Source organism: Poeciliopsis prolifica, unplaced genomic scaffold (genome assembly GCF_027474105.1).
Source record: "Poeciliopsis prolifica strain line A6 unplaced genomic scaffold, Auburn_PproV2 SCAFFOLD003, whole genome shotgun sequence".
Taxonomy (NCBI): Eukaryota; Metazoa; Chordata; class Actinopteri; order Cyprinodontiformes; family Poeciliidae; genus Poeciliopsis; species Poeciliopsis prolifica.
The window spans coordinates 13,442,921-13,469,091 of NW_026562378.1; the positions used below are offsets into that span (position 1 = coordinate 13,442,921).

Below are 26,171 nucleotides of genomic sequence, written 5' to 3' on the forward strand. Positions count from 1 at the left end.
TGTAAGCGTGATGTGATTTGCATGATTAGGACATGCACACGTTCTTTTCACACAATAAATCAAGTTAAATGAAGGTTTCCGTGTGCACACATAATGTCAGCTAAATTGTTGCACTGGTATTCATCAAGGTCAGATCAGTAACCTGCCGTCTCTCACTCCTTCTTTACTCTTGGTTGTGTGTTTGTCCCTCATATTTGATAAATGAGGTTGAATTTTTTTCTCCAGTTCAGCCTGTGGTCAAATATTTTTGCTCCAAACAGATGAGTCACAAAGATCTAATGAACAAGTGAATGTAGAAATAATAAAGTGATTATAAACCCTTTTTAAAGACAATGCTGTACTGTTTTGCTCTACAGGTTTGATTGCCACAGTGCATGAAATTAAAGTGTACATGAGATGGTAGTGTTGTTTATAACTACATATCTCTGTCATTTATGGAAAAGCTGAACTAAAATAAGAAAGTAAACGACAAGCCGAGGCCTCAGAGGAAGATGGTTTGTTTTCAGGTATGAAATGGAAGCAGGAAGGGAGCGATGATGATGTGAGGGTTCGTTTTGGTTACAGAGCAAACTGTCCTGAAACCTGAAACATGTTTTCATTTTTATCTGAGCAAAAAAAATAAACATGAAAACAAATGACTCCAGCATCATTATCACTCCGCTGGCTTCCTGTCTGCTTCCTAAAGACTCATTCAGATTCAGGTGGTGGATTTTAAATTATAAATATTATTTAACTCATTCTTTTCACTCAACAGAAGAAGATTTTTTTTTCTTTAAATAGAGAGATCTAGATTAAATACACACTGCATACTGAAATTTTTTTAAATTCTGCTTAGGGTTGAGCTAATTCTCCGTGTTATTTTTCCATAAAGTTTAGCTTTTCTTCTGTTTCGCAGTTCCGATTGGCTACTTCAATCATGGTTAATCTATAAAGCAAAATTCATATTTTGTACCTCCATGTTAGTCTCTGCTGCTTCTGAAAACCTACCGAGCATTCACAGTTAACTACACAGCTGTTTGTGGCAATAAGCTCATGTTTTCTTGTGCCTGGAAAAGTAGCCATTCCAAAAATAATCCGCTTTCCGTCGGTACCGAGCAACCCCAGCCGAGCCCAGTGTGTCACCTAGCAACCTGAGCTGAGCTCCAGCATAAGTGGTCAGCAGCTTATTAGGATTTAAAGTGACAAGAGACCCTAAAAGGAGCTCAAAATATGCAAAACTGAGCAGATTAAACTCATAATCTGATGTTGTGGGAAAAAAAATAGTAAAGATGTTTACTGTAGCCCATAGACTCATTTTAACCTGTTCAAGCGTAAAGTAAATCTGCTGTATAGATACATTCAGTGAAAGAAAACAAATAGAGAGTGTTTCTAAAGGGATCAGCAACTTCCTGCTGTTGGTCATGCTGGTGTGACCAACAGATCAAGATGGCTGGTTGGTCTGTCTCTCACAGAGCAGATGAAAGACAGACTGATGAAGAGGAGACGGCGAGGTGAAGATGTACATGGTGACAGATGAGCATCAGAAGAGGTGCAGGTCAGATGACAAGAAAAAAGGAACAGTAATAAGAAAACACAGCAGGAAGCTGGTAGCTGTCATCTATCCACCACTGAACAGAAAGGTTCAGCCAAAATGGCTTCTTAAATCCTCCTCATCAAACTCTAAAGAAAAACACACAAGTTCTTTTTTTAACTTTTAAGTCATTGGTAGTGTGTTTAACTAAAACTAAAAATGTTTAATGTAAAAATATAAATAACATTTCCACATGTAATGATGACATAACCTGTATAATTATGTTGGAATATGTTAGAATAAAACTACCTGGTTAAAATAATAAGAAAAACTAACTGAATGTTGTTTAGAAGCACGTTTGGAGTCAATTTCTGAACATGAACAACAAAGAAATAATTAAAAATCAATCTAAACCAAATTAACAATTACGGTTCATTAAAAAACAAAAATCTTGATTTCAGCCAAATAAATACAACAACACACATTTATGAGGTTACAGCTTTGTAGATCTAAGTGAAAACAGAAACCTGGTTTGATGGAATACTAATCTTGAAAAATATATAATCTAGATCATGTTTGTTTAAATTAATGAACTAAATGAATGAGGCCATTGAATGACAAGCAGTGGCATTCCCCACAGCATCTCAATGCTGATTAGCTGTGATTAAATCTAATTAATTGATTGGTTTCTACTCAAACGGGGCCATTTCCTCTGTCAGCTCTTACACACTGATTTGAAGAAAGTATATCTGCAGCCTTTCCTCACATCATTGATGTGTATCAGGGCATCTGTGCGATATGAGCCGCTGTGTTTTTAAAAACGGTCAATCTGCTTATCTACATCTGCAGGTAGCTTATGGACATCCTCTCTGTGATCAGTCAGCTGGGGATTATAGTGAAAAAATGCTGATTACAAACGCAGCAAAGAGTGAGTCTGTCATCACCGAGCTTTCTATGAAACTCAGTAAATCAGACACTTGTCTTTCGGAGTCAGTCCACTAAAAACCCGATGATGCCTGAAGGAACATCTGACCGTTTCACATCCTGTAGTTTATGTGTTCTCCCATCAAAAAGAAGCAAAAACGTGCAAAATGTGATTTTTCCATAATTGCTGCCCATTAAAACACAATATAAACAGCAAATAATGTCAAAACACCAAAGAAAATCTCAACCTAAGGTAAAAAAGAAGGAAAAAACTAAAGTTATTTTAATCTTAATCAACATTTTTTTAAAAGATCAGTTGATTGGTTTCACTGGGGTTGTAGGTAACCGGGTTCTCAGGGGATTGCTGAGTAACAGCGGTTACTAAACATTTATATCTGAAAGGTTTTGGAAAAAAATACCTAATTTTCCAGATACAAAAACATTGACTTCCTGTTGAAAAGCTACACTGTTTTTTTAAGCACTTGAGATGTTTTTTTTAGAAACATTTGTGTCCCAAATGGAAGTAAAAAATTTGGAAATGATTAATTTTCAATAATAGATCCACTTTAAAAGTACATCCAAAAACATCAACGTGTGAAAGCACATAAAAACATTTGCAAGCTGTGTAAATGTGCTTGTTTGTCTATAAAATTCTCCTTGTAGGGAAATTCCAGCTGCTCTCACGCTCTGGAGATGCTGCAGGTCCGGACACGCACTGGGGGCCGGATGAGAACAGAGGATGAATGCTGCTGTCCTGACTAATTTTCTTTCTAATCTATATTTGTAATGATTCCCATTGAACCCTTTAGTTAAACTTTAAGACCTGAGCATCATAAAAGCAGCTCAGATGAGCTACATATTGTCAAAGTTCCTGGTGAGATCTTTACATTTGAAACAGGTGCAGCCAGACAAAGATGGCAGCACATTAATCTACGTTAAACCAATCATCAACACTCCTACTTTACTAATAAAAGAACATTTTTGTCCACAGCAACACAGTGATTTCTTTTTGAAGAAGGAGGCGTGTTGGGAGCAAATCACACTGTCTTTTTACTCACAGTCGACCTTCTGAAAGCTGCTTGAACTCATTTACAACACACACACGCACACGCACACACACACAATCATTTGTGAGTGGCTGAAATTGCACTCAAGCTTATCACTTTAGATGCAAATAACTCTGTCCAGGTTTCTGTTGACGTTTTGTTTGGCATGACAGGGAACACCAAGATAAGACACCTGCTTAATACGAGCTATTCAGAAAGACGATTGACAAATAAAATAAATAAAATGTCAAAGAGTGGGTAATGTTTGTGCAGCTGAAATAAATCATTTGTGAGTTTAAATGCAGTTTTCAGTAAATTGTCTACTTTATTTTTTGATTCTTGGGTTCTGTTTCTTCATGTTGTGCAACCTGGCATTGATCCTACAAGTGAAAATCTTTGTTAGTTTTCCTCAGAATTAAGTTTTTAAATCTGCTTAATACTTGCAGGGTTAAATGCAAATGAAACATGCATATTAAGTCATTCACATTATGCTAATGAGCTGAAATTCATTAGCATAAGGAGAAAGATCAAGTACTTAAAGTTAAACCAGTGCAGGAGGCAGCGTCATGATGGAGGAGCTTTTTTCTTTAACAGAGCAGTGAATCCTCAGGTTGTTCTGTTCCAGGAGAGAAACATCCGTCTCTTGAACCACCTGCTTGTTCTGCAGATCTATATCTCTTTGAAAACATTTGGCCAAGGAAGTTTTTTTAAGAAATGGATGTTGGTACCGGAAGATGAAGCTGCTGGTTCTCATGCTGATATTTGAAGATTTCCAATGTTTCGCAAAATGCTCAAATGTTCAGTCTGATATCACAGTGTCTGATGAATCCATAGAACACTTTTCAAATGGAATTAGTTTGTTTTCAATTTAAATTAATTTTACATTCATTGTTGATTGTTGACAATATTTTCAGGCACAGAAACACAAACTATAAATTAATAATTGATGATTTCGTCTGGGTTTGTCTTCATATCAGAAGCAGGGAGATGGAAATAAGCAGCAGTGCTGAGAAAAGACAGTGGAGTGGAAGAGACAGAGAGCATTGTTTGTCTTTTTCACGTTTTTTACTATTGAAGTTCAAGTTTGTGGCCACCCCAAAAAAATCTAGTTCAAGATTTTTTTTTTTTTTTTTTTTTTTTAGAGAAATTGTTGTCTCAGATTCCTGTGGAAATGACTCCCTCAGAGCTCGTCTGCTCAGAAATGAGCGCCATGACCTTTTGGATTACGGAGGCGGAGAATGACCCCGTTTTGTTTCCGGGACCTGCGCCTGGGGGAGGAGCGAGCCGTGAGGTGAGCTCCAGTCATTAAGAGTGAAAGGGATGAAACACTCAAGTGTCTGCGATGCGAAAACGAGCAGAAGGAGGTCAGGTGACAAAGCTGCATGATAATGAAATACAGAACCGTCTGAGCGATGGGAAGCGACATCCTTACTATCTCACCTGTCTGCTTAGGTCCTAATCAAAGTCCCGACTGCTTTTAGTGGTTTTCGTGGTGAAAAAAAAAAATGAAAATCTTCCTGCTTGGCTGTGTTTTTATCTTCGCGATGCTGCAGCGGAGCGTCAAGCAGACGGCTGCATCACCGGACACAGGTGAGTGTCCGAAACTGGAGATTAAAAAAAAAAAAAAAACTGAGATGGAAAAGCAAACTTGTGATGATGCGACCGGATGGCCTGCAGAGAGCACACTGCATAAATATCCAGTGGAAAAGTGGCTCTCTTTCCTGTTACTGTGCAGAATTAAAAAAAAAAAAAAAACGGGGTAATTTTCAGCGCAGCTTTGGCTGAAAGGGAGAGAAGCAATCTCATCCCTCCAGCCTGTAAAGGAAGATATAGAGGGGAATAGAGCAGATGTGTTAGAATGGCCTAGTCAAAGCCCAAACCTAGTTCCATAAGAGAAAGTCTCATTTCACAATTATGGGTTGCTTGATTTTGGTTCATAACAGAAAGGAGTTTGTGGCTGGAGTGTGACAAGATGTGAAGAAAGTGCAAAAGTTTTCTATAAATCCTAAATATTAAAAGTTTACTATACTGGTAAACTCAGTTAGAAGAGAATATAAAATGTTTCTCAGCTTCGCTAAACAAGATAAAGTTTAAAAACTTGGAAGGGAAGAGTTCAACGTTCTCTGAGCAAGTAAAATATTTAAAGGCTGAAAACAAGCCTCCACTGAGCTTTGCATGCAACGCTGGTTAAAAACCAGCAAAGGAAACAACATTTCATCACAATCTGATTTGGGCAAGTTTTTACTTGGACCGTGCTGAGTCAGAACTCTAATGTTGTACTTCACTTCATAAGTGCTAAACGGGCATTTAATTAAGGAGTGCACTTTTTGATCTAATCAGTGAAATTATCTGTAATAATTATAATTATTAGATCTCACTACAGGGTATCTCTGATGGAGAACATATTTAAAGTACTGCAAGCTAAACTGTTCTTTTCAGTCACATTGTAGACCTAAAAATCCTCGCTGGTTTTTCATCATTATTGTTGATTATATCTCTTTTAAATATTAGGATTTTGTAGTATAAATAAGTATCAATCAAAGCTCAGACAGATCAAGGCAGATGTATAGATGCTATTTAAAGGAGCAGTATCATGATAAGTTGACATTTTTTAGCTTTACGTCATGTTATAATGTGATTCCCTCATCAAAAACATACCTGGAGGGTCACCATGATTCATGCATGCTTGAGAAATCCTGTAATCTCCATGACAGCCATTCACCTGTGCAAAACGTCTGATTGGACTTGGCACTGCCTTCAAGACAAAGCTCCTCCTTAGTTTCCAAGCTTCTGAGCTTCCCTTCACTCCTTCAGACTAGCCGGCAGCAATTAGCACATCTGCTGAGCTCATTACAGGAGCTACTTCTCAGTGCAACACTGGTAAAAAATAAAGCTAAATTAAAGAGCAGGAGTTTTTAAAGTGACAGAGGCCCAATTTCAAGGCGTTGAGTCATATTTGACATAGATAATATTTTTATAACAACTGAAGGAAATATGGTTACTTCATTGTGTTATAAAATGCCACCATGTTCCTGGAAAGCAGATCACTGTGCCTTTAAACCATAAACTGTGATTGAAAGCAGACCAGAGGGCCAACTCATCTGCTTGTAATGAACTGGACAAAAAGTTACTTCCATATAGGAACAGAGTTTTCTTCAGCTGTAAAAAAAAAAACAACTAAAACTTAATAAAATATGTTCCCACTGAAGATATGAGAGTCAAAGTGTTTCTCTAGCTGTGGCTTGGTTATAGTTAAAAGTATTTGCATTATTAAACTTGAAAACATTTGGAATTTTTAGAATGAAACAACTGAACCACTGCTTTCTCCTTTGACCTTTGCAGATAGTATGTTGTGTTTTTATATCTACATATTGACCTAAAAGTAAGTGACTGCTGTATTTTTGTTTTTGACCAGGCCAGGATTGTTTCAACACAGTCTGGTTATTTCTGTCCAATCAACAAGGCTGCAAGTCTGCAGAAAAAAATATATTGTGATGCAAATCTGCTAGATATCAGTGTTAATAGAAGTGGAGGGAGGCACGTTTACTCCTAGAGATATTATATTTCATTTACATATAAAACTGTGATGGGTTTGGAAAGTTTCAGCTTGAAAGTAGCTTGTCTCTGAACCTTACATTTCTTCCACGGGAAATTAATAGACTATATTATGAATTTGTGCTTTCTTACCTTCTGTAAAGTGAGAAGTTGGAGGTGAAGTTAATCTAAGTCGGACAGGATGGTTTAGCATCTGTGTGTTGATCTGAGTGCATTTTGAATGGATGCTCTGTGAACTTCACAGGATCATTAACATATTTTTCATTCATCTTTGCTGCTGTCCTCTGTGCCAGATGGCCCTGGCATCAGATGAGGACGGTTCTCTGGCAGACGACATCCTCACATCGCTCAAACATGAACTCATCCACCTGAACATTTCTGCAGAGGAATGTAGAGAGCTGAAAATTCCTCATTCGCACACTAAGCTGCATTGTAGCATGACCTGCCAGGAGCCGACTTACAGAAATCAGGCTCATTGATTATCAAAATACAATCAGTTTCAGTAATAAAGTTAATTGAATCAGATGCAGAAATGAAACATGTTCTGAAGGCTTTGAAATCCTTTAAAGAAGACAAGAAGATTTATTCCAGTGTTTGAATATTCCTCAAAATGAGTAAGCATAAAATACATTTACTAAAGATAATGGGTAGGCATGTTACCTGTGATAACAAAGCTCACCTGCCTACCTAAAGCTGTAAAAAATAATTTTAGCTGGTCTATTGGATGATTTGATTCGGTTTGAAACATACAACATCATGACATCATCACATGGGATTTAAAAATTCACTAAAATGTCCTGTTTATAAATGGGATCTGACTACATTTCACTTAAAATAAGTAAATATACGAGTTGGTGTAAAGCATAGCAGATCTCTGCACAAAGTCATTTAGGCTATACTGCTGTAGATTTGAAGACAGTGTATGTAAACATCTGGTTTCAACTGTATGAGTCTGAATTGATTTGATAAAATGGACTAAATACAACAAAATATGACTTTTACAAAGAAAATGACTTTTAAATGCTGGGCTGAGACAGGGAAATCTGGATGTGTGTTAAAACCTCACAAAACGTATTTGCTGCATTAACATCCCTGCCAGGCATTTCTCCCCCTTGATATTTAACTTGTTTCCCTCCACTTTTATGTGATAAATTGACTTTTCTAATCAAATCCCTCGCTTTCTCATTACAGTAGAGTAAAATTTTGCTCATAGCAACATTAAATTCAAATTAACTCCAGTATTTTCTGGTGTGTTAATAATCGTGGCTGATATTCCTGTTGATGCATCTCATTGTTGTGTGAATCCCTCCTTAGGGATCGTAACTGCACCTCTGAAAGTTATAAGATCAGCCATTATTCTGTGCTAAATCTGTTCAGTTTTTTATGTTTTTACATATATATATATATATATATATATATATATATATATATATATATATATATATATATATATATATATATATTATATATATATATATATATATATATATATATATATATATAAATCCCTTCTCACCCACCGCGGGTGGTTCTTATCCTCTGAGCTCGGGTCCTCTACCAGAGGCCTGGGAGCTTGAGGGTTCTGCAGTATCTTGGCTGTGCCAAGGACTGCACATTTCTGGACTGAGATGTCTGATGTTGTTCCTGGGATCTGTTGTAGCCACTGCTCCAGTTTGGGGGTTACTGCCCCGAGGGCCCCGATGACCACAGGCACCACTGTGGTCTTCACCTTCCAGGCCCTCTCCAGTTCTTCCCTGAGGCCCTGGTATTTCTCCAGTTTCTCATGCTCCTTTTTCCTGACGTTGCAATCACTTGGTATTGCTACATCTACCACAACGGCTTTCCTCTGATGTTTATCCACTACGACAATGTCTGGTTGGTTCGCCATTACCATTTTGTCTGTCTGGATCTGGAAGTCCCACAGGATCTTAGCTCTGGCGTTCTCCACCACCCTTTGGGGGTGTTTCCCACTTTGATCTCGGGGTTTCCAGTCCATATTCTGCACAGATGTTTCTGTACACTATGCCTGCCACTTGGTTATGTCGCTCCATGTACGCTTTCCCTGCCAGTATCTTGCACCCTGCTGTGATGTGCTGGACTGTCCCAGGGGCCTCCTTGCACAACCTACACCTTGGGTCTTGTCTGGTGTGGTAGATCTGGGCCTCTATTGCTCTCTCTCTCTCTCTCTCTCTCTCTCTCTCTCTCTCTCTCTTTTATATATATATATATATATATATATATATATATATATATATATATATATATATATATATATATATATATATTGTAGTGATACTGAAACTGATATTCTTTATACTTTTAGACACATTGAAAGCTAGTAGTATTTTGATTCAAACTAAAATAACTATTGGAAAAATTATCCTAATCTTGATTCAGTCATCTTCTGACTTGGCTTGCAGTAAGTTTCATTCATCTTGGAAAAATACATTTTCATCCTGTCAATAATATTTTTGGGGGGGTCAAAAGTTACTCAAATATTGAATATGTGAATATCACGTTTGTAAGATATTTTTAAAACATAAACTATAAATCAAAAATCACATTTCACAGATTTTTATGTTTCCATTTTGGTCTCAGCTGCTTCTAAAAACAAACCAAGCGCTAAAAAAAAAAAACACCCAGTTGTTTTTTGGGCAACAAGTTAATAATGTTTGTTGGCGTCTAAAAAATGAACGTTTCAAAACTTTAGTGACGTCCCACCGTTACCGAGCAACCCCAGGGGGAGTCCAGAATGTTCCTGGTTTGACGCTGTGTGCTGTGTTCAGGGACTGCTGGGAAAGACGAGTGTTGTTGATTTACCACCCAGAAGCCTGTTGCTGCATTCTTGTTGGTTGTTCAGGAGCTTGTTTCTGCTTTTCAAAGATGTACGGTTGTATAATTGTGCGTCTGCCAGCAGCCATTTTCACTTGTGAGCATAAAGCGTTGAGTTGGGTGGCAGAAATTTATTGGGATTTAAAATGACAAGAGGCCCTGAAACAGATCAAAATAGACAGAACTGAGCAGACTAAAATATTATCTAAGAACGATCTAAAAAATGTAATTAACACATTTTGCTTAGCCCGTAGACCTATTCTAACCTGTTCAAGGAAGCATAATAGCTTTACGTTTGACATGTTATTGAATAAATAATCTTATTTTTCGTCCTCCTCAGAGTTGAACTGTTGTGAAGGGGACATTCTCCTGTTGCTGGACTCCTCAGGAAGCGTGACCACCTCTGAGTTCTCTCGCTTTTTGACCTTCGTGGCCAACCTCCTCCACCCGTTTACCCTGGGCCGGGGCCACGTCAGGGTGGCTCTGCTGCTGGTGGGCACCACTCCTCACCTGGAGTTCGGCCTGGGTGTCCACAGCAACCAGGAGAGTCTGCTGAGAGCCCTGCAGAGCGTCCACCAGCAGCAGGGAGACACCAACACAAAGGCCTCCGTAGAGCTGGCGCAGCGGCTGCTCCTGGAGGCAGACGGGGCCGTGCCCAAGGTGCTGCTGTGGCTGACGGACGGAGTCCAGCCTGGAGATGTGGAGAAGGCCATGTCTGAGCTGAAGGCTCGCGGAGTTTATGTGTTAATTGTTTATACGATTCATGGCAACCACCAGGTGCTACAGCGCGTGGCGACGCCTCCGCTGGAGTCACACCTGTACTCTGTGGACATGGAAAGCATCGACATCATCACAGAAGACCTGAGGGAGGCCATCATCAGTATGTGTGTGTGTTTTTAAATATGTAATTAACTATAAATAGTTAGCCTGATTAAGAAAACAGCCCGTCATCTGGTGCTATTTGCTCCGTCCAGATGGTCTGGAGTTATGGACTCTGTTGAGTCATCAATGTTTCCCTGTGATGTATATGCACCAGTTCAATGCTGTTAATGTTAAGGCTGGATTGAATGACTTCGTTCACTTCTTCCTCTGCCATTACTAAAACTACAGGCAGGCTCCAATTATGAAAAAATGCAGGAAACAATCGTTCAAAACTTCTCCTTCTGTTCACTGATTGAGAAATTCAACTCTATGAGGGAAATCCCAGACTGAGTTGTGAAGAGAGATTATAAACAAGCAAAATTGTTTAGAAAGGCAAAAGTCAGGCTCAGAAATGATGCATATTATTATAAAGTACATTCTATTGTCTTCACATCTTTTTTTTTTTTTATCTGTAGAAATCATTCGTGCAGAACGACTGAGCGTGGTTCGCTTGACTTCCCATAGTGCAGTGCTGCAGTGGCGTCCAGTTCTGGCTGGTGGCAGCGGTCACTATGAACTGAGCCATAAAGCTGTAGATGATCCCCTCTCTGAGAAAACTAGGGTTCTCCACAGCAGCTCCAACCGGGCAGAGCTGACCCAGCTGCAGCCCGACACGACGTACACGGCCTCCCTCCGGCCCGAGTCCAACCAGCGGCTGCACAGCACACAGACTGTGAAGTTCACCACACTTCCTGGTAAAAATCACATGTCCGCTTTTTATTATTTACACTGTCTTCTCCTTTACTAACCATAGAAAAGACAGAGATGAGTAATGTGTTTTTAAAAATATATATATTAAAGTTTTGCGATGTGGAACATACATAAATTATGGGATAGTAAAAATATGTGTATGTCGCAGATTACTGGAAAAAGAAAAACAGATAATGATATCAGTAAAACAAAACTAAGAAAACTGCAACAAACAATTACCTAAAATCACTGTGTACGCTTCATAATGCCTGTCTATGTAAAATATAAAACTGTTAATATAGTGACACATTAAGAGACAGACTGTGCATTTGGATCAATCGTATACTGATTGATCCAAATCAGTATAAGATTAACATTTCAAAAACTGTTGCAGCAGTTTTTGAAATGGCTCAAAAACTTCTGCAACAGACCTCAGGATTTATAAACAAAGCCTTAGTTATTACTCTGCAATTTCTCCACATGGAGGCTTTCTTTAAGTTTAGCTAGCCACATTTTAAACCAAATCTACAATTTTGATTATTTTCTTGGCTTTTACCATTCCATCCATAAATCACGGTCATTTGCATAGAGATGCTGCAGTTCATAAATGAAGCAGAATATTAAAATAAGACAACACACTCCTATATTTTTGAAAATGTCTCACTAATACTGAGATAGGGAGTCATGAGTAAAGTCTTAAACGTAACTGTTTCTGCTTCGCCCTCATTAAAAATGTTTTTCACACTCAATTTATCCCAATTTACTCTTGAACTTTAGCATCAAGACGAAACTAAATTTGGGTCACTCATATTAAATAATTAACTTTGAGTCTGATTATGACAGATTAAGCCTAATCAAGAACTTTTGACCTAATTTGCATTTGTTAAATTAACTGAAATTACAGCGAACATCTTAAGTGTGAATAAAGAGGTTGGTTTAAAGTCAGCATGTCTTTTTTTATTATTTCATTTAGATGTTTTAAGTCCAGCAGAGGTCACCTTGTCGGACCCTGGTCCCCGTCAGGTCCGTGTCAGCTGGGGCCCGCTGCAGCCGTCCCGGGTACAACGATACACTCTGGAGTACGGAGCGATTCCAAGCGGTCGTGTTCACACTGTGAATGTAAGCAACCAGAAAAGCTCTGTGTTTCTGAGTAACCTGGAGCCAGGCACTCAGTACCTGATCACAGTGAGCGCGCTGCACCTGGATGGAAAGGAGAGAGCCATGTCTGTGAGAGCCTGCACTCAGGAAGGTTGGTGCGCCCGGATCAACAAATGTTGTTTCAACAAATGAAAATGGGTCTTGATATCAAAGCAGTATAGACATGAGGAACACTCATTGCAAAACTCTGGTCACCTCTGACTTTTATCTTAAATCTAGGAATATCTAATTTCACTATTTTCACACCTGGTAGCCTGGTTCAACTCAGGACCAAGTAGCAACATTTGTTACATTTTCAGCTGGTGTGGTTCACTTTCACACTGCATTGTCAAACCTCCAAAAAAGATATGAGCGTAACTTCCTTCTTCATAAAATAAAAACAAAACTGGAGTGGCGTCAGATTTCAGTGATGGAGGGTTTCTCTTTTGTATTTGGTAAAATCCACAAGCCATTTCATTGCCCTGCTGGCGCTGGACTCTTGCGTTTGTTTTGGTTGCATTTACCCAGGATGCCTAGCGCTGTAGTCTGCTTCCTGCATCAGGATCGGTCTCCAATCCATTCAAAGCCAGAGTTCATTTTAAATGAGACCTGGGTTTTTAGGCGGACCAGAGTTTGTTCTTTAGTCCACATCGGAGTTTGATTGAACATTCGCATTTTCCTAAATGAACTGGACTTTCCATCCAATCAAACCAGAGTTTGATTAAAGTGGACTAAACACTGCTGGTATGAAAGCGCCCTATGAGAAAATGGTTGGTTGACCGAAGTGCTCTTACTAGAGTGTGGAGGTTAAGAATGCAGAGATATGATGCAGTTAAGCCTTTTAAATGACAAAAGTAAGCAATAAAATCTTAAACTAAATCCTAAAACAGACCTGTTACAAGACAAGCTGCTGAATTTTGGATGATTTATATACATGTTCTAGGCCAGGATACAAAGCGTTACACTAATCCAACCCAGAGATAATAACAGAGTGACTCACAGTTAATTGTGGATTTTTGTTAGTTTCAAAGTGATTTATTTACTTGTTGAAACTGTTCTCCCGAAAGTGTAGAAACTGGTGTGTGTTTGTTTTTTCCTGCAGAAGCTCGCCCCGCCCTCACCGACCTCCGGCTGACCCTGACAGGTCGGCAGGAAGGGAATGAGGTCCAAGCATCCTGGCAGACCAACACAGAAGGACTGAAAGGTTACTGGGTCAGCTGGGAGAGAAAAGGTTCCCAAAACTCCCAGTTAGAACGCTCCCTCTCCACCGCTTATCTCCCGCCTTTGCCTCCTTCAGTCCGACTCGCCCACGCCGCCCCGAACAGCCGGGTGTGTGTGTCTCCGGTCTACAGCTCGGGACGAGGAGATGGGATCTGCTGCACTGCCAAGACAAACGACGGGTAGACGGCCTGACAGGATCCGTTCATCTAATTACTGCAATTATTTTCATGCAGACTGAAATATTCGTATTTCAGTCTGTGTGGATAAAAACTGGGGAGTCAAACCGAGTATCTTACAACTCTGCAGATACAGCCTACTCTTTTATTTTATTTCCTGAGGTGTATTTCATTTGAGTACAGAAGATTTAGAACAAAACTCAGTCATGGAGATACTTTAATATCAGTCCAATCTGTCTCTTGTTTGCACCATCACTCACTTCATATAAAGAAATGAATACCTGGAACAAACACAAACCTTAAACTTGTGACATTTAAGTGTTTCAGCCATGATCTCCACTCCTTAAATTTATTTTGCTGCTCCAGTTTTCTTAGAATTGGTTTAAGAGAATTAATTCCTTAGTTTAATTCCTTGTCTATTTAGTATAACTTTTTCTAAAATATCTAATAGAAACACTTCTTTGTAATCACATTGAACCAGTGTTTATTATGGCTAATTATTGCTAAATTAATCCATATTTATGTAAAGCACATCACTTGTGCTGACTTCATGTTTTGGTCAACTCGTTTTCTTTTTTCTTACACATTTATCGCCATCTAGCGGCTGGATCAGGTACCGCTGTGGTAATTTCACAAAACTATTAAATTCTCAGTTTAAATCCATAATTTCAATCAAGTGGATGTTTAAAACTTAAAGATGAAAGCTAAAATGCACATCCCAAAAATCTCTACAAAATACAGAATCATTTAATAAATTAGAACATTAAACTATTTTCTCTCAGTTCAATAAGTCAAACATGTTACATACATTAATTCCAGACAGATATGTGTTCAACTCTTTATTTTACTTAGTTTCCTGCTAATAAAAAAAAAAAAAAACATTTTAATACCGAAAATGTGAGCTTGATATAAAGCAAGTTTAATACCTGCTTAAATGTTATTTTCAGAAGGTACTTTTAATCAGACCAATGAACCTCATTGGACCGTTTATTGTAATTTATTTAATTTGACTTTATGTTAGCAGTGTACTCTCCTTTCAATCTATGTTACAGTCAAGTCTGAGTAATGTTTGCTGAGATGGATAAAACATATTGATAAAAAATGACAAAGAGGGTGGATTTCCTGTCGAATTTTATAAAAAGTTCAGTCTCAAATTGGTTCCCCTCCTGCTGAATATGTTTAGACATTCATTTGAATCTGGAACTCTCCCGGCATCCTTGTTACAGGCCTCTGTTTCTTTGATCCTGAAGAAGGATAAAGATCCTTTATCTTGTGGCTCCTATCGTCCAATTTCTCTTTTAAATGTAGACTATAAAATTCTTGCCAAATTATTAGCACTCCGTTTAGAAATTGTTTTGCCACTTTTAATCAATTCTGACCAGACTGGATTTATTAAGGGGAGATATGCCTTCTCCAATGTTAGACGGTTATTCAATGTGCTTTATAACCCCACAGATTCTAGTGAAGCTGAATTTGTGATTAGTCTGGATGCAGAGAAGGCATTTCATAGAGTGGAATGGGGTTACCTTTTTTATGTACTTCAACGATTTGGATTTGGTAATAATTTTGTTTCATGGATAAAGCTCTTGTACACTTCTCCTCTTGCTGTTAAAACAAATTTCATTTACTCTAAGTACTTCCCTCTTTTCAGAGGCACTAGACAGGGATGCCCCATGTCCCATTACTTTTTGCAATTGCTATAGAGCCATTGGCCATCTCCCTTAGATCCAATATATATCTAAGTGGGGTTATAAGATCAGGCATTGAACAGCGGCTTTCCTTATATGCCGATGACTTGCTTCTTTATATTTCTAAACCAGCCACTTCAGTTCCTATTGTACTTTCAACTCTTGATCATTTTAGCCGCATATCTGGCTTTAAGCTAAACCTTGGCAAAAGTGAAATTTTTCCAATAAATTCAGCGGCTCGAAAACATTCACTTGTTTCTCTCCCCTTCAAGGTTGCCCTTGATGGTTTTACATACTTAGGGGTTAAGGTCAAGAGTAGATTCTGCGAACTTTTTAATTTAACTTTGAATCATTGGTGGACAAGGTCAAACAGGACCTGGATAGATGGTCTTTGCTTCATTTATCCGTTGCTGGGAGAATTAATACGATTAAAATGAACGTGCTTCCCAAATTTCTTTTTTCTTTCAGTGTATCCCTGTTTTATCCCGGTTTCTTTTTTCAGTAAATTGGACCAAATTATTACTGGATTTATTTGGGGTCATAAACCCTCTAGAATTCGTAAGTCATATCTGAGGAGACCAAAAGGTGTGGGTGGAATGGCACTGCCGGACTTTATGTTTTATTATTGGGCATCCAATATTAGAATTCTTATTTACTGGTTAAAGGCAAAGGATTTGGATAGTGCCCCGGCTTGGTTGAATTTGGAAGCCTCCTCCTGTATACAATCGTCTTTGTCTGCTTTAGTTTATGCTCCCAAACTGCTATCTGGTGCTGAAATTCCAAACAATAAAATGGTGAGAGAGACTTTGAAAATCTGGTTCCAGCTTCGCCGTTATTTTAAATTAAACTCTTTTTCTTTACAATCTCCTATCTTTAAGAACCCTTTATTTCGGCCCGCTATGATTGATAGTGCGTTCTCTGTTTGGTTCTCTCATGGTATCAAAAGCTTTAGTGACCTCTATGACCAGGGTACATTGTTTCTTTTGACCAGCTTTCTATTAAGTTTGACCTCCCAAAGAGCCACTTTTTTCGTTACCTACAGGTCCGAAGTTATGTTAAGAAAAAAACTTCTCTTTTTCCATCTAAGCCTCTTGCTAATGAGTTGGATAATCTTCTGTTACCCCCTTCACCGAAAAAGGGCATTGTATCATGTTTGTATGAGAGGCTCTGCTGTTTTCGTGAATCCCCAATCCTTTCAATCAAAGCGGCATGGGAAGAGGACCTGGGTTTTTTGCTTCCAGATGACCTGTGGGATAAAATTCTTTATCGGGTACATGGTTTGACACTGTGTGCCAGACATGGACTAATCCAGTGTAAGATCCTGCATCGCACTCACTGGACTAAGGCCAGGCTCTCTAAAATATACTCAAACATTAGTCCGGAATGCGACCGCTGTCATCAGACACCTGCCTCATTGATTCATATGCTTTGGTCATGCCCATCATTAAAGCAGTATTGGACAAATATTTTTGCGGCTTTGTCTGAAGCAGTACACATGTCCATCCAGCCTGAACCACTAACTGCACTGTTTGGTGTACTTTCTGAGAGGGTTTCTGTGTCAAGACTCGAGGCTGATTTGGTCTCATTCCTCACTCTGTTGGCGAGGCGTAGAATTTTGCTGTGCTGGAAATCAGCTCTACCTCCCTCATTTGAATTTTGGATTAAAGATGCTTTACACTTTAGTAAACTTGATAAGATTAAATTTACCCTTCGAGGTTCCTCAGCTAATTTTTTGAAAATTTGGCAGCCGTTTTTTGATTTTATTCAGACGCTGCCGTCCCGTATGGTACCCAACTAAATTTTATTTTCGCCTGACCTTTTTATTTACATTTTATTATATTATTTACCAAATAATTTATTTTGTCATTAATACCCATTGATGTACACGTTTATTTAATTTCTCCCCCCGTCTTTTTTTTTTGTTTGTTTGTTTTTTTTTCGAGGGGAAAGTTTATGTATGCGTTCTATATGTCCTATGTCCGGTTATGTTATAGAAAAAGTCTATATACTTTGTTTATACATTTTTTGCATATTTTGTATTTTGGTGTAAAAATCGAATAAAAAGATTTAAAAAAAAAATGACAAAGTTGTCATAGGGTTAGGGTTAAATACATCTTTTTGAAAATATGTTTCTTTTTTCAATGCTTGTTGCTGCATCTGTGAATAGATTTACAACCCTTGCTTAGCGTACTTCAGGTTTTTTCAAAATATATTTCTATAAAATTATGACATTTCTGTCACATTAAATCCTTTCTGGCCATTAAATATAATATTTGTGGTATTTTTGTTTTTATATTTCTTGTATTTCTCTTGATCAACAACACATTTTATCACATTTGTGACTTCAGATTTTTTTTCTCTAATGTTTTCAGCTTCACATAAATGAAGTCTGAGATCTTCTGTTAACCAGCAGACAACCTGCTGCAGGTAGATGCATACACACAAAAATGTCTTCATTTCCTTCAGGAGCAAAGTCTAAATTTGCAACTCAAGCACATTTTGTTCAGGGGAGTTGATTAATCTCCTGTGTTTCATTAACACACACGTCTCCCTGAGGTTGAAAACATTGTGGTGCTTTATGGCTTTTTATGACCCATTTGCATATAAAATATGTGTAACCAAAAGGTCAGATTTCTGCTATGATGTAACACAAATAATTTTTTTCCAGTTTTTGCTGCAGTGGAAAGATGTAAATATGTCCAAAGAGCGAGAAAATCTCCAAGCTGATTGGTTCCCTGATGCTTAAGTTATATATGCAGTTTTCTTGGAAAGCTGATTTGGATTTTCTCAGTAAACATTCACAATGAAGGTGGAGCTTGATTTGGGGCGAGATGCTGTTGACATGAGCCCACAAATTACAAATTCTAACTCAGTAGATGAAGACATGGAGAATAAAGCAACCATCAAACTTGTTGGGAAAGGACTTAGCACACCTCTGTCCAATACATTGAGCACCTTCCACATCATTCTGGTGGCTCTAGGAATTGTGGGTAACATCATTGTGTTTGGAGTCACTGGAAAGAGTGTGATGGTGGAGCACAGCACGAGACATCGCTCGGACATTATTGTCGTTAATTTGTCGGTGTCCAACCTCATGGTGTTATTTTTGAGGAACGTGTTGCTTATCTTTTGGGACCTGGGCTTCAAGGTATGAACTGCTTACGCAAACAGCTGATGTACTGCTAAAAAAACTCAAAACTAAGGATGGAAAACAACAAAAAACTGTTTTGCTTGTTGAACTAGCTTTCATTTTGCACATAGAGTTGTGGTCCACTCACTGTTAGCAGAAATGTTATCAGATCTGGACTTTAAAGAGCTTTGTTTTAATGTTACAAACTTAGAGTTTATTGAGTTTAATGATTTACATAAAATCAAATCAAATGATATTTGTTTAGCATATTTCAGCAACAGGCCAGTTCAGAGCACTTTACATTACAAAAACACAAAAATCATCAATTGAAGTGTTACATTTTTCCAGGTGTTGTCATTACACGTCAAACTGTTGGCTATTGTTTCATTTAAGGTACAAAAGCAACTGTAAACAGATGGGTGTTTAGTCACTTGTCTTAAGGTTTAAACCAGATTTAAAGGAACTCACTGTTTCAGCAGTTTTGCAGTTGTCCGGAAGTTTATTCCAGATTTGTAATGCATAGAAGCTGAATGCTGCTTCTCCAGTGTTTGGTTCTGGTTCTGCAAAGTAAACTGGAACAGGAAGTTGGTGTATATTTGTATACACCTTAGATTTTGGAGAGAAGTTATCTGGCTTGGTGTGTGACCTCACTTCATCTATATTTCTGTAATGCCACACCTGACCAGGCAGGTATACATAACTGAGAGTATGAAAGCCAGCTGCATATTTTTTCCTGATAATTGGGTGCTGCTCTGATTTGGTATTTTTCATCTAATTTCCTTTGGTACTTATTATTAGTAATCCATAGCCAAATGAAACCTATTGTTGCTCTACATTGTAGATTCTATTTTAGAAAGTGGGTGAATAAAATAACCCACTCAAAAATCTGGACAAAAGGATATAAAGGAGTAAATAAAAATTAGATATTTGCTGATGAGCAGAAAATCTGCTACAAGTGATTAAAGGTCTGCACTTCCTTCAGGGTTATGGTTCAAGGGGTAAAGATGCAAAGCAAGCAAATTTTCCTCAGGTCGATTAATTACTTGTGTTTCATTAACACACACCTTAATTTCCCAGAGGTTGAAAAAATTGTGAAGCTTTATATCTTTCTGTGATCCATTGAAAGTCAAATCGTTGGTAGGTGGAACCAAGAAATCAATTTTCAGTCGTGATGTCACTGGAAGAAGCTTCTTCAGTTTCAGGAAAAACAAAACCCCAAAGCTGGTTGGTTCCCTGGTGCTTAACGGAGTGTCAGTGTTCTTGGAAGGCTGATTTGAACTTTCTCAGTAAACATTCACAAAGAAGTTGGAGCTTGAATTGGGGCGAGATGCTGACATGAGTTCAGAAATTCAACATTTTAACACAACGACTTAAATTATGGAGCAAAAGACAACCAAAAAACTTGTGGGAATGGAACTTCGTACACCTCTGTCTCCTGCACTGACCTCCTTCCACATCATTCTGGTGGCCCTAGGAATTGTGGGTAATATCACTGTGTTTGGAGTCATTGGAAAGAGTGTAATGATGGAGCGCAGCATGAGGCATCACTCGGACATTGTCGTTGTTAATTTGATGGTGTCGAACCTCATGATGTGTTTTGTCAGGAGCATACGCTTATAATTTCAGACCTGGGCTTCAAGGTATGAAATGCTTACATAAACATCTGATATACTGATTTAAAAAAATGTGAAAAAAGTAAAAATATGTATTGGGAGCAACTCATGGAAAATGTTGCACTTGTTGAACCAGATCTCATTTTACACATGCAGTCAAAGTCAGAGGTTTAGAAACACACACATATGACATTTATGACCCCAGGTAATATAAATATGTGCAATATGGTGCATACACATACAGACCATTGTAAGGTAAAGTAAAAACATTATTTATGTACATGTATTTTATTGGAATGGCAGTGCTTAATTTGCTAAAAACCTGGTTTTGAAGCCAGTTTAGCTTGTAAAAAATACGGAAACTCCAAACAAGTATATTAAGCTTTCTAAATTATTATGTTGTAAATATTATGTTTATGTTATAAAAATAAATGTGAGGTTAGCTGTCCATTTTTCACCCATACCAAGCCTGAACACGATTAAAATCTGTGAGTAAATAGTTCTCCGAGCGTTACCTGCCAACAAAAACGTTCGCACTTCTTTCAGGTTGATGGTGAAAGATGGAAAGCTGCAACTCAAGCACAATTTGCCTGAGGAAATTGATTAATCTCTTGTGTTTCATTAACACACACCTTAATCTCCCTAAGGTTGAAAGCATTGTGATGCTTTGTGGCTTTCCCTGGCCCATGTGGAGATTGGCCCATTAGTAGGTGGAACCAAAAGATCCATTTTCAGCTGTCAGATCACTGGAAGGATCTTCTTCAGGTTGTACATATTTGCAATATTCTTGGAAGGTCACCAGATTTGAACTTTCCCAGTAAACCTTCACAATGAAGAGGGAACTTAATTTGGGCCGGGATGCTGACATGGGTTCAGAAATTCTAAATTTTGAAACAACGACTCAAGACATGGAGCAAGAGACAACCACTAAGCTTGTGGGGATGGGATTTCGCACCGCTGTTTCCCCTACACAGAGCGCCTTTCACATCATTTTGGTGGCTCTGGGAATTGTGGGTAATTCTATTGTGATAGGAGTGATTGGAAGGAGTGTGGTGATGGATCGTGGGCCGGGACATAACTCAGACATCATTATCGTCAATTTGGCAGTGTCCAATCTATTGGTGTCCATCATGAGGAACCTGCTGCTTATCATTTCAGACCTGGGCTTCAAGGTATGAACAGTTTAAATATGCATCTGATGTGCTGCTCAAAAAACTAAAAACTAAAGTATGTTTGGAAAGCAAACCATTGAAAAGTGTTTTACTTTATTAGTTCAACAGCTCAAAACTTGAGCTGTTGAAATTTTTACCTCATGTCATTATATCTGGACGACAGTTTCTGTAACCACCATTTTTTCAGTGTTGATCAATTTCGGAACAAAATGTCAACAAATGTTAAAGTAACTAGATGCAAAAGTTTCATTCACCATCAGCAAGCTTCTGCCACAGTTCTAAGTTCATATATTTGTCATCTCCTCTTTCCAGAGCTGGTTTGTGTGTCTTAGGTGGTTTTCTGTCATGAACATCAAATTTTATTTCACAGATTTTTCAAGACGGATGAGGTTAGGAGCTATTCTCCAAACTTAATGTAACCTTTATGTTCCTAATGGTTCTGTGTAAATACTGAATTGCTTCAACCATTTGACCCAAACTGCCAACCTTTAGATAAAACAAAACTTGCTGGGATGTTCAAGAACAACCCAAGGTGAAAAAAAGACTTACATGTCTACCACAATTTACATTGTTGTTGATTTTTTGTCCATTGGCCCTATGATCTGAATGCAGAGGGTGCTCCAAGACATGAAAACACACAAAACTCACCCAATCAAAATATCTATTTTCCAGCTGTACACCTCCAAAGGCTGGTGTCAGTTCCTGATGGGAGTCTGGGTCTGGTTGCGGTCGGTCAACGTGTGGTCAACGTTCTTCCTCAGCGCGTTCCACCTCCACACTCTGAAGCGCGTGGCTCCGACTATTGGACACCTTCATGGGCCGTGGAGCACCTACAGGACCCTGCTGCTGAGCCTGGCCATCGTCTGGATCTTAAACCTTCTTTACTCCATTCCTGCTCATATTTTCTCCACCAGTGGCAATGAAAACAGCACAGAGGTGAGACAAACACGAAGTTTGCATGTTTTTCCCAGGCATCTGTAATTCTTCTTTGTTCGTCCGAAGAAGCAGGTCCAGTAGACTGACTTCACAACAAACACACATATGCTCAACATTGAAAGACTATCACAGAATTGATGACTGAAACATTATTTTGTATAAAAAATTAAAGCATACCTTACAAGAAACTTGCAGGTATGTTTTTTGTCAACTTCTTTACTCACGCCATGAAAAGAAAGAGAATCTGTGGGCACTGAATGCATTATTCCCACAAGTCTGACCTGGAAGTGACCTGCACAACTTCCCTGAACAGGAGGGACCAGGGACCCATTGGTCCCTCCACTTTACCGCCCCACCCATTGAATGCTGTAGGCATTCACACTATTGAGTTCCACTTTTGAACCCATGTGTCATAGGAAAGGGGCTCCAATTGCATCCACCTGATTGTAATGCACTTCAGGGCTGCTGTAAAAATGACATTTAACAGATATACTTTGGCCCGTCCTTGCAAACCATCTGCTATAATACCAAGTAACGCAACCGTAATATCTTTTGATATAATATCTGGAAAGATATGTTTTATAGGCCCGTACACCTCATCCCAAAACTTTTGAAGTTTTGAGATGTGTGTATGGTTGGAGATTGCCGAACTACATTTTCTCCAACACTAGCTTGGTACTTTAGCAACTTCATCTGGGGTCCTGAAATATCTGCTAATATATTTCCACTTATATTCCCGCCACGTATTTGAGCTTGTAACTTGATGTGCCTCAGTTTCATTGTAAACTCAAAGAAAACAGAGTTGATTCTGACAGTCAAAAATAGCAACAGGAAAGGGGGAGGAGCTGAAAGAGAAAGAGAAAATAACTTTTTGACGAACGAATTAGAAGAATAAATAAGCCAGTTTTGACAAACGTCACAACTATAGTATTGTTAAAATTAAACTCTGTTACAAATATGTGGGCTATTCTCTACTCCGAGACCACAACCCGAAACATGACTTTTCTTCATTTATCAAGTTATATTTTCACAGTTTATTTCTTCATTTGTAAATGTCAGCGTTTCAAACTAAATATTTAATTAACACGTGAAATATTATATGTGTAGCCTTCAATTAAATATCAAGTTCCCAAGGAAATTTTTAACTATTTTGCTGACTAAATATTTAGTTTAATACAAAATATTTATTTTACAAAAACTAAACATTTAATTTTTAAACTAACTACTTATTTTCCAAACTAAATATGAGATGTTCAATTGAGAACTAAATATTGACTTTGGCAACTCAATATTTAGGACTAACTAAATATTTAATTTGAGAGTAAAGTATTTTGCTTGTATACTTAGCTTGAGGATTAGCTGACACTTATAAGTGTCTGAATAACATGATGAAAATAACTTTGCAAAATCAACACTCCCATGGAGGGATTATCTTTCTCAGTTGCATTTCTTCTTCCTCCTCCTCTGACTCAGACTCTCATGTTGGTGACCAGCACAACGCGCCCCCTGCTGGGCTGTGTGTGGAACTTCCCCTCAAACTACTCCGGCCTGGCCTACGCAACCACATCCATGGTGATCCATGAAATATTCCCAATCATCTTGATGGCGGTCACCAACATGACGTCTCTCTACGCTCTCTACGCCCACAGCCGGTCGAGGAGCTCTGTTCAGGACGCACCTGTTTTAAAACGAGTGCCAGCAGAGAGGCGAGCCGCCAAGGTAAGACAGATCCTACAGTCCAAATACTGCTCCAAGAGTACGAGGACAGTATTTTTTTTACAATACTGTTCATGTTGGAACAAACATCAACAGTATTTGTCCCAAAAGTTATATTTTTGATCTTCCATGGATTAATTTATTTTATTTCTAGGTGATTCTTGCTCTTGTCATGCTTTTCATCGTCTGTTGGGGAACCAGCATCATCTCTCTCAACTATTTCAACTACAATCGAGGCTCCTCAGCTGAGTTTCTGCTGGTCATCGCTCGCTTCGCAAACATCATCTTCATCACTATGTCGCCTGTTATTCTGGCAATCGGGCACCGCCGGCTTCGTTCGTGCATGAAGTCTTCTGTCTCTGACTGAAATTTTCTGGGTGAAGAGCAACACTTGGTCCGTTAGGCCACAAAACAATCCCAGTAAATCCTCCATCCACCTGTCGTTCAAAGTGTTTGTTAGAGTGGATGCAATGCCTCGCAAAATTATCCATGCTTCTTAAAGTTTCTCACATGTCTTCATGCATAAAGATGGAGATCTAAAATATGGGGCAAATGGTTTTTTCTGTCCCTTTTTCACTGTATTGACGGACAGGTGCAAATGAGCAGCAAACATCGGAATGATGCAAACTCCAAAACACACACAAAAAAAAAAAACAAATGCAACAGAAAAATGCTGCAATTTTTCAAAAGACTACAATGAACAAAACAAATCCAAACAGAAACTATAGCAATCACAAAAAATAGAAGCAAAAGGGAAAATGCAGAAAATATAAAAAGTGAATAGTATGAAATGCTGCAAACTTGCTCAATGAAAGAGTTCTTTTTTTGCTTGCAGCATTTTTCTGTTGTATTTGTTCTATTTCAAGCAGAACTCCTTAAAATTACATGGAATTGATGAAGCATGTTCATGAGGTAGAAACTGTCCAATCAAAATCCCCCGTAAATCCAATTGAGACGACAACACCTGAGCTATTCTGCAAAGGAAACCGGATAAAAGTTTTAGTCTTGATATAGACAGTGGTAGAGAGAATGGCCCTATGACTTGCAGCAAAGAAGATTCTGCAAGACATTGACTCTGTGTAAAAACATTGAAAGCGTGTCGACACTTTTGCGAAACCCTCATGAGTTTGACTCATAGAAAATAGTGTACATTTACTGTGTGGCCATGTCTTCTTAATTTATTATGTGGCTTGGTTTATTACAAAAGTTTAGCAAAATCAGTAACAGTTCAATATATTGACAGTTCAATAAATTTGTTTTGTTTAGATATCAACCTTAATATCTAAACAAAACAAATTAAAAATGCTAATATCATTCAACAAACAAAATGAATAAACAAAGATAAAAGTAAAGATACACCAGTTTCTGGTGTATCTGATTATTTTTATTTTATGAGTTTCATGTGTAATTTAGCTACTGGGAAATTTGAGCGAATCAACATGATGGTTTTTGTATGATTCACTCAGGATGAACCTCTCATTTTGTGTCCCACTCCACACAACCAAAACGAAAAGAAACGCCACACACCCACTCAGCAGTGTTCACTACGCAAGAAAAAATTAACATTAGTATTTTTGTAACTTTTCTGAACCCTTAAAAACTAAACAAAATTCTCAACACATTAAACTGGGAAAGAGAAACCCACCTTATCCACCTTTTTTGCAAAGGTGTGCAAAAAAGCTACAGAAAACGTATTTTTGGCGGAACCTTTTATTTTTGGAACAGTTTGTGATGCCCCACATTCTGTGCCGCCATGGGTGGAGAGCCGTATCACCCAAAAGAAATCCACTACCTGAGCAGCATGCTAGATATGAGAAAACAATTTGTACAGATGAGATGAGAAATTGATTTGTTTTTCTTTAGATTCAAATAAATGAGTTCCAATAAAAAGTTGAAGAATAACA

At 38.3% G+C, this 26,171-nt stretch overlaps 2 protein-coding genes across 2 annotated transcripts; both read left to right on the forward strand.

Annotated features, from left to right (window-relative positions):
- The first annotated feature begins 4,904 nt into the window (after positions 1–4,904).
- Positions 4,905–14,389, forward strand: LOC129356005 (von Willebrand factor A domain-containing protein 1-like). The gene is made up of 5 exons (XM_055025633.1): positions 4,905–5,070; positions 10,208–10,747; positions 11,205–11,483; positions 12,452–12,727; positions 13,718–14,389. The coding sequence occupies exons 1-5, from the start codon at positions 4,986–4,988 to the stop codon at positions 14,017–14,019; spliced, it is 1,482 nt and encodes a 493-aa protein (XP_054881608.1). The 5' UTR covers positions 4,905–4,985; the 3' UTR covers positions 14,020–14,389.
- A 6,962-nt stretch (positions 14,390–21,351) lies between these two features.
- LOC129353171 (olfactory receptor class A-like protein 4) lies at positions 21,352–24,675 on the forward strand. Its single transcript, XM_055022403.1, has 4 exons — positions 21,352–21,615; positions 22,288–22,551; positions 24,025–24,270; positions 24,422–24,675. The coding sequence occupies exons 1-4, from the start codon at positions 21,352–21,354 to the stop codon at positions 24,632–24,634; spliced, it is 987 nt and encodes a 328-aa protein (XP_054878378.1). The 3' UTR covers positions 24,635–24,675.
- Positions 24,676–26,171: the final 1,496 nt, after the last annotated feature.

Excerpts from the sequence above, each read along its gene's own strand:
- LOC129356005 (XM_055025633.1), top strand. The coding sequence starts at position 4,986 with ATGAAAATCTTCCTGCTTGGCTGTGTTTTTATCTTCGCGATGCTGCAG. Across the intron at positions 5,071-10,207 it reads GGCTGCATCACCGGACACAG|AGTTGAACTGTTGTGAAGGG; the intron begins GTGAGTGTCCGA and ends CGTCCTCCTCAG. Across the intron at positions 11,484-12,451 it reads GAAGTTCACCACACTTCCTG|ATGTTTTAAGTCCAGCAGAG; the intron begins GTAAAAATCACA and ends TATTTCATTTAG.
- LOC129353171 (XM_055022403.1), top strand. The coding sequence starts at position 21,352 with ATGGAGCAAGAGACAACCACTAAGCTTGTGGGGATGGGATTTCGCACC. Across the intron at positions 22,552-24,024 it reads GCAATGAAAACAGCACAGAG|ACTCTCATGTTGGTGACCAG; the intron begins GTGAGACAAACA and ends CCTCTGACTCAG. Across the intron at positions 24,271-24,421 it reads CAGAGAGGCGAGCCGCCAAG|GTGATTCTTGCTCTTGTCAT; the intron begins GTAAGACAGATC and ends TTTTATTTCTAG.